Source organism: Carlito syrichta, unplaced genomic scaffold (assembly GCF_000164805.1).
Source record: "Carlito syrichta isolate Samal-C Ts95f unplaced genomic scaffold, Tarsius_syrichta-2.0.1 Scaffold304534, whole genome shotgun sequence".
Classification (NCBI taxonomy): domain Eukaryota; kingdom Metazoa; phylum Chordata; class Mammalia; order Primates; family Tarsiidae; genus Carlito; species Carlito syrichta.
The window spans coordinates 71,304-84,012 of NW_007248630.1; the positions used below are offsets into that span (position 1 = coordinate 71,304).

Sequence of the window (12,709 nt, forward strand, 5' to 3'; positions counted from 1 at the left end):
TACAGGCGTGCGCTACCATGCCCAGCTAATTTTTGATTTATTTTAGAGATGAGGTCTCACCAAGTTGCCCAGGCGGGTCTCGAACCCGCGGGCTCAGGCAATCCACTCACCTCAGCCTCCCAAAGCACAAGATTACAGGCTGAGCCACCAAGCCTGGCTAGTTAGCAATTTTTAAGGCATTAATGGTAAAGAAGGCATTAATGGTAAAGAAGGCGTAATTCTTAAATATTCATGGCACTTAACTAAGTCTCCTCTAGATGTAAGGATATACTTTTTTGTATTAAGTTTATCCATAAGAAAATGCTCTCAACTAGTGATAAAACTTTTAGTAAAACATACAAAATTTTAAAATATATTATCTGCAAGTAAACAGTTTTGAGTAATTTTATTCCATAATTAGAGCTTTAATAAAACATATATAACCCGCAGAGTGATTTTTAAACACAACTTTACAAACTTCTTTTTTTTGTTTTTGAGTTGGAGTCTTGCTCTGTCGCCCAGACTGGAGTGCAGTGGCCGCTCCTGGCCACTGCAGCCTCGACCTGCTGGGCTCCGGCGATCCTTCCGCCTCAGCCTTCCAAGTAGACGGAATTACAGGCATACGCTATCATGCCTGGCTGATTTTTTGATTTATTGTAGAGATGAGGTCTCGCTGCCCAGATGGGTCTCGAACCCACAGGCTCAGGCAATCCACTCACCTCAGCCTCCCAAAGGCGCGGGATTACAGACTGAGCCACGGAGCCCGGCTATTTACAAACTTCTTTGCAAGTTAAATTTAAGTTACTTTTTGTGTGCAAGATTATAATTATGATCATTTCCCCACCTAACCTACTATGTTTGCATAATGGCAAAGTAAAAGACATACAAATCCATTTTTTTCTGCCACAAATGTATCACAACCATACTCTGAAATTAATCATCCTATAAGGAATACTATTTTCCCATACCTAAAATCTCTCCAGATCTCTAAAAGGCAGAAAAATCTTTTCAGAAATGCCAATCAACACTTGAATCTCATTAGTTTGAAGATTTGTGTTTCAAGTAAGCATTCAGCTGTTATTTCTGAAATTCAGGAATTCTCAGACTACGCTCCAAAACTATAGAAAGCCAGTGATGATCTCTTGTCACAAAAGCAAATTTAGGCTTAATTTTTTCAGGTAGTCACCTGATTACTATGACTTTTGCTAAAAATAAATAGAAATTCAATTTTTTCCTGAGTAAATTTGTCTAAATATACTTTTGTGACAAGGGACTAAGGCTAATTGCTAAGTCTTTGGGTCTCAAAGGAAACATGCAAATAAAAATATATATTAAAATATGCAATATACTTCAATGTTTTCAATGTTACTTTCTCACTGCAACTTATAAATCTATTTTCCTCCTTTAAAGCAGCTGTTTTCAACCAGATGCGATTCTGGCCCCCATGCACATTTAACAAAGTTTAATAGTATCTGGAGACTTTAAAAAAATTATGACTGTGGGAAAGGTGTGTGTGTGGGGGGGGGGTGATGTAACATGCATGCTATTGACATCTAGATAAAGCCTGCTCCAGAACCATCCTTAATGCTTCCATAGATTCCAATAATTCCTGAAAAAGCTTGGCAAAGGGGACTGTCACAAGCACTGAAGCAAGCAACTGAAAACAGCTGAGCATGGTGGCTCACACCTATAACCCCAGCACTTTGGGAGGCCAAGATGAGAAAACTGCTTGAGCCCAGGAATTCAAGACCAGCCTGGGACACATGGCAAAAACCTGTCTCTACAAAAATAAAAATAATTTTTAAAAGAATGTATATATAAGTTTTGAATAATAGAAAGAGAGGCTGAGCGCAGTGGCTCATGCCTGTAATCTCAGCAGTTTGGAAGGCCGAGGTAGAAGAATCACTTGAGCTCAGGAGTTTGATACCAGTCTTGGCAACAGAGCAAGACCATGTCTCTACAAAAACTAAAAGAAAATTAGCCAGATGTAGTGACGTATGCCTGTAGTCCCAGCTTCTTGAGAGTCTGAGGCAGGAGAATCCTTTAAGTCCTGGAGTTGGAGGTTGCAATGAGCCATGATCATGCCACTATACTCCAGCCTAGTTGACAGAGTAAGACCTAGACTCAAAATTAATAAGAGAGGCTGGGCATGATGTCTCACGCCTGTAATTCTAGCACTTTGGGAGGTCAAGGTGATAGGATCACCTGAGGCCAGGAGTTTGAGACCAGTCTGGACAACATAGTGAGATTTCATCTCTACAAAAAATTAAAATTATCCAGGCAGATGACATGCACCTGTAGTGCTAGGTTCTTGGGTGGTTGGGGCAGGAAAATCACTTGAATAAAGGAATTCAAGGCTGCAATGAGCTATGATCACACCATTATAAGATAAGAGTAATGCAAGACCCTATCTCTTAAAAAAAGAAAATGAATACATGAAAGAATGAATGAAAAAAAGAAATCTCTGGCTGGGTGATGCCAGGTAACTTATTTTACCTCTCAAAGTCTGGGTTTATCAGCTGAAAAATGAGGACATTACTTCATATAACTAACTGTTGTTCAAAAGTGTAATAAATATAAAGCACACTTAACAGAACCTGGCACATAACAAATGGCAGTTATAGTTACTATTTCTCACATCTGACCTTTACATACTCTCTTTTCTCTCTTGGAATGATCTTGCTTATATTTGCTTAGTAAACTAATACTGTATATGTATAACTACAATTCAAAATTCTGTACTTAAGAAACATACGTGAGCATTCTTCATTAAATTGTATTTTTCCATAACATTTCCTATCTACTCTTTCCCCCAACTAACAGAACTGATAAAAATCCATAATTTATCTCAGTTAGAATCTCATCGTTTCAACTATCAGAAATCTAAAATCAAAAGAGAGGTGAGACTTACAGTCAGCATTTATTGAAAACCATTTACCATAAATTCAAGTTGCATTCTTAAAAATACATGCTGGCAGGCATTTAAGTTAATATCAAAAACTGATAAGCATCTGTCTAAAAATGTACATTTTCAAGAGCTTTTTAAAAACTGAAAATAATATTCGTAATATGAATTGCAGGTTACAGAAGCACCCCTATGGTATGAATAACAATCTATATCAATTCACGTATCCTATAATAAAAATAATGATAAAATCATTAAACATATATGAAAACAAAATCAAATCATTTCAGGTATCTCCTGAACTAAAATGTGATTGCTCATTTCATAAATTTCAATCAGTTATCACTGATTTTAAATGTCCCAGAGTAATTCAAGTAATATCTGTATGAAGAATTGTTTAGAAAATAAAGACTAAAATTGAAATTTACAAAGTGAGGATCAACGGGAGGCCCAAACTTTACCTGTACGATGACTGTACCCCATATCTTTTTAAAAAAAATTTTTTTTAATTGAAATTTAGTAAAAGGGAGCTCAAAAACTAAAAAAACTACAACTCTCACAACTTAAATGTGAATTCTGGGTTTTAAAAATACTGTGCAGTGACACACAAACAAAACAGAAAACGAATGCTAGATATTTCATAAGTAATGGATGACCAATAGATTGTTTCACTTACATTTAGTTAACTAACATCAGGTTAATACCAAACATCTTTCCCAAACACCAAATTGTCTTTATAAGACTGTAAGACATTTTAGCTTTTCACATTAAGAAATAAAATAATTGAGAAATGTCATTCTAATTAATATCACTTAGTAATTCAAAGTATTATCATAACAACAGTTTACAACTTTTGGGGATAGAGGAAGAAAGGTGGTGGTGGGAGTGTGGGAGGAAAATAACAGGCAAATCCCTACCTGAACCAACTGGAGATGAGCCAACACTAAGACTTTGTAAACTTCCATTCCTGAGCAATGTAGGAGATTTCTGAAGACTAGAGCTTGTTACACTTCCTGCAGCTGATGCTACAGATGATGTTGGTGAAGCAGAAGAAACTGAGAGATGAGAAACGTTCTCTTGATTTTTGTTTCCTTTAGGCCTGCCAGGCCCATGCTTACTTTGTTTATTTCCTTTCCTTTTCTTTTCCTTTACAGTTTCTTCTTCTATGCTAGAAGTTTGAGACCGCTTATATCCTGCTGTAGGAAGGCTGGAATTACCCAAATCTCCAGGTGAATTTTCAAAGTTTTTAGGCTGTGAAATAACAGCTGAGGTCGAAGGGAGACCAATTAAGGAACTAAAACTATTTACGCCCCCTTCCTGGCTTCCAGACTCTCCTTTATGTACATCTTTGGTTGATGATGACTGTTGGGAGTGAGTGTAACTGTCATTACGCAGGTCTGAGTCTGTAAAGCTCAAGAAATCCTGGGGAGACTGCACTGAACTTCCAGAAGATGATTTCACACTGCCTGGAGTTCCTGAAAAACTCCCTGTAGTAAAAAAAAAAAAAAAAAAAAAAAAATGAGATAGAAAAAGAAAAAGTTGGATGCAAAGCTTCCCATTAGTAGACATGATACAATCATCAAAGAAAAGAGAGGAGAGAAAAGGACAAAAAACAACAACAACAAACAACTACAGGACTTAGGACACCACTATATAACAAACTTAGATTTGAAAAACGTATTACTAAAATCAAACTTGCCTCTAAAATTAACATTTAAAACAGATGTTATTTTATAGGTAGTTCTAAATATTTAGTTTTGAACTGCAAGCTATTACTTATACTAAGATACAAGATGTGCTTTATTTAACCTACCTTTTACAACAGCAGCATTCCTCAATTTTCCTCTAAACACCGTATATGCTTGGGGAAGAACTGAAGAACAGCAGTCTCCTTTGGCAGTTATGCAAGGAGACCTACCAAGACTACAATTTGACTCTGAATGTAGGGGTAACTTCTTTTTAAAATATTGAAGATATGATTGTAAATGTTCCCAACATACAGTAGGAACTAAAAGATGTTTCTTAGGTTAAGAATTCTAAATGTTAACTGTAAGACATATCAGTGATTGTTATTATTCAGTTGAACTACCAAAACAAACACATATTTGATAAAATAGTGATCACATGGAATCTAATCTATACCTTACATTCTTCTAGGCCACTTTCCATGGAGCTGCATAAAGAAAAGAAACCAGCCACAAATGCTTATTCTCTATGTCATTATGAGATATAAGAACATCAAGGTTCCTAGTTGCCAGGCAAAAAATTCATATGGCCTGAGATGGAACAACAGTTTGGTCCACCATCTCATTTTGTCAAACCCTCTTCATGTTTGTCAAATGATGTAGCAAGTGTTTAGACTCCGTTATGACCACATGCATATTATGTTCTATAAAAACAAAATATATTTATGTAAATATATATATTTTGAAAACAAAAACTCCAAATAAAGTGTTTTATTGGATTGGAAAGGACATTTCAGGCTAAATGCTACATTTTATTGCAGAGCATATTCACAAGTAATCACTCATAAATCCACCTAATGGTTACAAAGATATTTTTCCTCACATACAAAGAATTTCTTTTCAACTAGTCTCAAAGTTTTGATTTTTTAATTTTTAATGTTTAGGTTTTGATTTCTTCTGAAATGGCTTATTTTAAAAATTCATAGCTCTAAAATTTACCTCTTTCAAGAGTAAAACTGTTTTATCAATTTATACAATTATTTATGCCTATCTGGACATTTTCAGGCTATATCTATATAAAAAAAATGAACGCATTTACATTACATCAATTGTTTAAAGATAACTATAATTTGCTACATAATTAGCAGCTATATAGAAAATCCGTACTATCCATTCTGATCTGCCACCATCTACCTTTCGAAATTCTTCACTTTTTGTTTTTACAGCAGGTGTTAAAAGCTCAATACAGTATAGCAAATACTTTAAATATTTACTATATGCAATACTTTAAAAGCATATTTTCTAAAATTGACATATATCGCTATTACAAACAAACCAATTATCTTAAATAGTCTTTTTTTTTTTTTTTTTTTTTGAGTTGGAGTCTCACTCTGTCGCCCAGACTGGAGTGCAGTGGCCGCTCCCGGCCACCGCAGCCTCGACCTGCTGGGCTCCGGCGATCCTTCCGCCTCAGCCTTCCGAGTAGCCGGAATTACAGGTGCACGCTACCACGCCCAGCTAATTTTTTGATTTATTGTAGAGATGAGGTCTTGCCTGCCCAGGTGGGTCTCAAACCCGCGGGCTCAGGCAATCCACTCACCTCAGCCTCCCAATGGCGCGGGACTACAGGCTGAGCCACCGAGCCCGGCTAAACAGTCTATTTTTAAATTTCAACTGTTAAAACTACTTTAGAATAGCAGATATGAAAACATAGCTCATTCTCTACCATGTCTTAATAGAGGCCAAAAAAGATTCTTCGATACTGTGAAGTTCAACCAAAGGAGAGATTTCTTTTCTCAATACATTACGACTTTATAGATAGATTAGTACCTTCATAGATAAACAAATGCAGTTTTAATAGTAAACAGTAACAGAAGTATTGACTGATTTCTGCTAATATCACATTCAAAATATGAAGTTACATGAAAGATTTTACTATTTATTTTCCAAAGCAGTATAAAAATAACAAGTTTTCTAAAGTAAAACAGTAAATCTGGCATTGCACTTATTTTCTACTTGTCTAATCTTTTGTTATATAAGGAACACACATGCACATATCCACAGTCAAATCTAGAACTGAAAAATCTCCAAGCCCAAAACATTATTTGCATAAAATATATGAATATATTTTTTAAAGAGATGTTAGAAGACTAAGCAATCTCTCTACATATTCAAATTAACCTGCTAAATTTTGGGTTTTTTTTTTTTTTATAAGAAGTTTGAAAAGGGGCAAAGAAAAGGACGATTTTCTTATTTACTCTTAGGGGACCAAAGGGGAGGAGAGGGAGTGTTTATTGCAAATTTTACTAATATATTTTCCTCCAAGGGTTTCACCATTTCTATGTCTCAAAATATTTATGTTCATGTTAAAAAATTACACAAAAACCTAGAACACAAGGTTAATGTATTCTAACATTTAGGTGAGGAATTCTGTTGTCCATAAAACAGAGTTGCCATATAAAATACAGAATGCTCAATTTTTAAATTCATATAAACAAGTTACTTATCAGTATAAGTATGTCCTATGCAATATTTCAAACATACTAATGCTAAAATATTAGTCACTGTTTACCTGAAATTCAAACTTAACTGATCATCATATAATTATAGCAGCCTGACCATAAAGGTATAACGAGTAAAATTCTACTTTAAATTTCAAGCTTTATAATAAATACTTTATTAACCAACAAATATCATGTACTGAGACCTATTCAGATTCCCTAATAATTGCCCAGTAAGTTTACCTATTAAAAATGTAAACCTCAACTGTTTTATTGTTTAACTAGGAAAGATAAATAAAAACCATTTATAGAAAGAATGACTGTTCTGAAAAATTCCAGCTTTTACTGTTTTACTCTTAGGCTTTGTTCTACACCTACTTAAACATTAAAGGTAAAATTCAACTTTGGAAGCACAAATCATAACATAAAAAGAAATTAAAGGTCCCAGGAACATTCAACAGGAAACATTAGTCTCTGAAGTAATCTTACTACACCAAATAATCATATAATATTCTAGAGCGATTCACTAGAAATAACTAAAACACACATTCTTTACAAAGCATAACTACTACTGATCATCACAAGAACAATTATTTTAATTAAAACATCATTAATACCTGGCGGAAAGGGGCTAGCTGCTGACACAGTAGTTCCTGGATTTCTTCCACCACCAGGCTTTCTTCCCCTTTGACCTGAGCTGTGAGCTGAAGATTTCTTCCCTTTGCCCTCTGACCCTCTAGTCTCTGAAACATCTTTTCCACTAGAGGCATGTGCAGAGACTTCCTGGAAATTTGCATTTGTAAATCGAGCCGTAGTATCTTCCAAGCGCTTCAATGATCCAGATATAGAGTTGTTGCTAGTGCTTGTGTAAGTCTAACATTTTGAATAAAGAAAGGAAGTAAAAGATAAAAAAGCTGATTACATTTTGGCTACAGAAAACAATAGAAGACACGTGAATAATAAATAATTACTGAATTTCTTAGATATACATAAGAAAGTTTCCGTTTTAAAAATATGTCAGTTCACCTAAGGATAATCATGTAAAAAGCAATCAAAGTCTATCATAACTGTTTTTCTTTAAAAAAAAAAATTTTTTTAAATATAGATAATTTAAAGATGGCTGAGGATCACTTTGCAGCAATTAATAAAAGTACATATTAGTCATATTTACTGAGTGACACACAGTAAATACTGAAGGTACTCATTTCTCAAGCAACATCATTTTCTTTTCGGCAAGAACATACTACTTCCCAGACATAAAATTAAAATAAGCTTTCATGTTCAACACAGAAAGGCGACAATCAGAGAGAAGTAAAGTGCTACAAACCCATTAGAGGACCATATCTACGAGATTATAAGGCTCTAGCATAGGACAAGGCAAGAATTTAGTTAAGGTGAAGGTACTTTTTCAAAAAACAGAAAGATTAATTAAAGCCTCTGAAACACAAATGATTTTTCCCAAATGCGACAAGAAAAAGTGTAAATACTGCAAAGTTAAGATTTTTTATAACTATCTCTAAAATTGATTCTCAATCACCCCCTTGATCTACATGTTAGAGAAAAAAGCAAGATAAAGATTTATTTAAATAGTTTCCAGTTTTTAGTAATCATTTTAAATACAAAGTATATCCAAACAATGGCAAATTACATGACTATGAAAGTGTATCAACCAGATGTTAATTAACGAACATGCTTTGAAATTAAAGGTTTATAAAGTCCACAGGGCAATGATTTTTGTTTTATTTCACTGTTAAATTCACTAAACTGTTTGAAGCACCTTAAGCATAAAGTTCACTAAGTGCTTGGAACATAACAGGCACTAGATTTTTTAATAAATAAATGAATACTTTTGTAATATATCTATCTAAAATCCTTAATGGAAAAAGATCTTGTTTCACAAAAGTGAAATTTCTCACATATAGCCACCACTCAATACAAATAAATAATTTTGAAAAATGAGAAAGTGACAGTAAAATCAAATTTCAAGATGGCCAGCGGTTTTTAGCAAAATCAATGTTCAAAAAGAGAAATAAGATATGAAATGTTTTAAAAACCAAATATTTACTGCTACTTTTCTGCCACTTGCTTTTTGTTGCCACCCCAGCCCCTCACTGCCAATAACACATTTTCATTATAAAATACAAGAAACAAAGTAATCACTATTCTAATAAACTACAATCCACAAACAAGAACAAAAGTTCCCAAGTAAATGTAAAAGAAAAAGAATCCCATTTAACAAACCAGTCACATTTAAGCTGATGAAATTTCATGGCTTACTTTAGAAACATGAACCTTTTCCATGCTGAGCAGGTCAATTTGGAAACTACCCCACCTCATTTTTCAAAAATTTTTTTCCAATTACTTGAGTTGATCCTGAGGTTCTCCATTCCTCTCACATCTGATCCTTGTATGACCTAGTGAAGTTTAAAAGTCATCTAAGAAAACACAGTGGTGTTCTTCACTCATGTTTTTTGTTCATGTAATCAAATAAAGGATGGAGTGAAAACTGGGTGGAATATTACAAATGGAAATATACTATTCATTTCCACATGACAATCTAGATTAGAGATAGTCAATTTTCCCATTTATTTAACAGAATGTCTTTGCTTAACCCCTAAAGTATAATTCTATCCATAAAACAAATGAAAATATGACATTTGAAAGAAATACTATTACAAAGAAAGCAATGAATGAAACAATCAAATTTCTGTTAACAGAAATCATACTAAATAAAGCCATAACTGAACATTTAAAAATTTTCTACACTTAAGTTTCAAAAGATATCAGACTTCTTAATAACAGAAGATAATGAATTTTAGATGAAGATGTTAACAATTAAAAATATATACATACACATAGGGGGCAGCCCCTCCCTGCCAAAAGGCTATGTAAGGCTCATTCAAGAGGGATAACTACCTTAACTCCATGTTTGAAAGTGAATTTAAAAGTACTTGTTCTGTTAATGTACTGTTGAGACAATATGGCACTAGGGATTTCTACTATCATCAACATAAAACAATCAACTGCAAATCAGAGAAGAGAAAGAGGTATATGGAGAGTAGAGGGGGGTAGGAGACAGCTGAGACAGACACCATCAGTAAGACCAAGACTAAATTCTCAAAATCCATTTCTCAGTCAATTTCACAACCTAAATGCCTCACATACTATGAGCATCTCACTGCTCTAAATGTGATTCTAGTGCTTAAAAATACTTATTTTTCATGCAAATTGAACCATAAAATGCAAACTACTTCATCTGGTACTCATTTTAAGAATATATGGTCTTTTTGTTCTTTTCTACGAAAGATAAAACTGGGTATTTGGTTGTACTGAGAGTCTCTAAAGTACTGCATAAACACTTTGGTCTATATTGTGATTTACAGGCAACCTAATGAATCTTTTAAAAGGGTAATTTAGAATAAGTGTGATTTTTGTTTTAAGGCCAACTACAATTACCAGCCCTCATATAAGGCACAACACTAATATGCCTACTTAATAGCATGAATTAGAAACAAAAAAAAATTCCTATTTAACACAAAAACTTAAAACTAAATTCAGAATTAAAAAGTGAATCTATTATAATCAGCCAAAGAAAAAGCAGCTATGGGTTACCTCAGATTATTTTACAAGGCGCTATCATCTACCTTGGTAAAGAGAAGGAAGAAGGAGGAGCAACCATCCAGAGTTATGCCTTCAACCATGAGTAAACATTAATAGGTTTAAGTCACAAACTTTGCATTAGGCCAACCCTGAGAGCACAGCACAGAAACTACCAAACACAAATCACAGCAAGAATGAAGATATTTTTAAAAGAAAAAACTATCAGTGATCTGTGGAACCACTTTAAGCAGCATAATTTATGTGTTCTTGGAATACGCAAAGGAGAATGTGGGGACTCTCCCTCCAAAATTGAAGAAATAACAGTAGAAAAAATTATTAAGCTGATGAAAACAATAAACCCATAGATTTGGGCAACCCCTTTGGGTCCCCTACAACTGTAGCAGCTTTTCTGTCTTCTCAACAAACCCTGCTTTAAAAAAACAAAAAACAACCCCCCCTCCAGATTTAAGAAACATGAAGAAAGCTACAGGAACACAGTCCATTATCAAATTGCTTATTATTAAAAACCAATCAATGAAAAAGAGAAAGTGATAAAGAAAAAAAGGGATGCTTTCAAAAGGATGTCTTATGTGCTAAAATACAAAGATAAGGATGAAAGCAAAATTTTACCTGGAAACAATACAATCTAGGAAACAGAAGAGTACTCAAAGAAGCACATTATCAACTTAGAATTCCATAGCCATCTAAAATATTTTTCTAAAACAAATACAAATAAAGAATTTTTCAATATAAAGGCTAAAAGAACCAATCACCAGCAGACCAAAACTACAATCAATAAATGCAATGTCTTTCAGGAAGAAAGAAAACAACAAATGAAATATAGATCAACAACAACAAAAATGAAGATCACTAGAAATGTCAACTATTATTTGTGGTAAATATAGTCCTGTATTCCCTATTTATCCAAATGGGATATGTTCCAAGACTCGAGTAAATGCCTAAAATCTCAGATAGTAGCAAACCTATGCTAACTAAATTTTCCCCTACATAGTAAGGGGTGGGTCATATACACAGTGTGAAATATGCTCGACAAAGGGATAATTCACATCCCGGGAGGGATAAAGCAGGACATGGAGATTTTACCATACCACTCAGAAGGACGGGCAATTTAAAACGTATCGATTATTTATTTCTGGAATTTTCCATTTAATATTTTCAGACCTCAGCTGACTACAGGTAACTGAAACTGTAGAAAGTGAAACTGCGGATAAAGCGGGACTGCTGTATATAGTAAAAAATGGTAAATAATAAAGAACTTTTCATTGTTTTAATCTCTTTAAAAGAAAGTTGATGATTTCGAGCAAAAATAACAATTAATTATGAGGTTTAGAAGATATGTAAAAACTATTTTAAATAGTGACAAAAAAAGCACAAAAACCAAAAGTGTAGGAGTAGAAGTATACTGCTATAAGTTTCTTATACTATATATCAACAAGTATATTACTTGAAAGTAGACTCTGATCAATTAAAGATGTCATACATAATGTCTAAAGCAACCAATGTAATAGCACAACAGAGAATTATTGCAAATCACACAAAGTAGAATCATTAAAAATATTCAATCCATGGCTCAGCCTGCAATCCTGCGCTTTGGGAGGCTGAAGTGAGTGGATTGCCTGAGCCCGTGGGTTCGAGACCCCCCTGGGCAACTTGGCGAGACCTCATCTCTACAATAAAATCAAAAAATCAGCCGGGTGTGGTAGTGCGCGCCTATAGTTCCGGCTACTTGCAAGGCTGAGGTGGAAGGATCGCCGGAGCCCAGCAGATCAAGGCTGCGGTGGCTGGGAGCGGCCACTGCACTCCATTCTGGGCGACACAGTGAGACTCCAACTCAAAAAAAAAAAAAAAAAATGACAGAGAGAGAATAAAGAGAAATGGGGAAAATGATGGACAAAAAGAAAAGGTTTGGCAAATATTAGATTAAAATACAACCACAAGCCGGGCTCGGTGGCTCAGCCTGTAATCCCGCGCCTTTGGGAGGCTGAGGTGAGTGGATTGCCTGAGCCCGCGGGCTCGAG

General features: G+C 34.5%; 1 protein-coding gene across 1 annotated transcript in view; it reads right to left on the reverse strand.

Annotated features, from left to right (window-relative positions):
- The window catches only part of LOC103262520 (protein AF-10), a 128,380-nt gene that overhangs the window by 63,718 nt on the left and 51,953 nt on the right, over nucleotides 1–12,709 (reverse strand). Inside the window, exons 5-6 of the mRNA XM_021713420.1 lie at nucleotides 7,688–7,943; nucleotides 3,802–4,371 (exon numbers count right to left, since the gene is read on the reverse strand). Coding sequence (XP_021569095.1) covers nucleotides 3,802–4,371; nucleotides 7,688–7,943 — 826 coding nt within the window. The remainder of the gene's footprint in view (nucleotides 1–3,801; nucleotides 4,372–7,687; nucleotides 7,944–12,709) is intronic.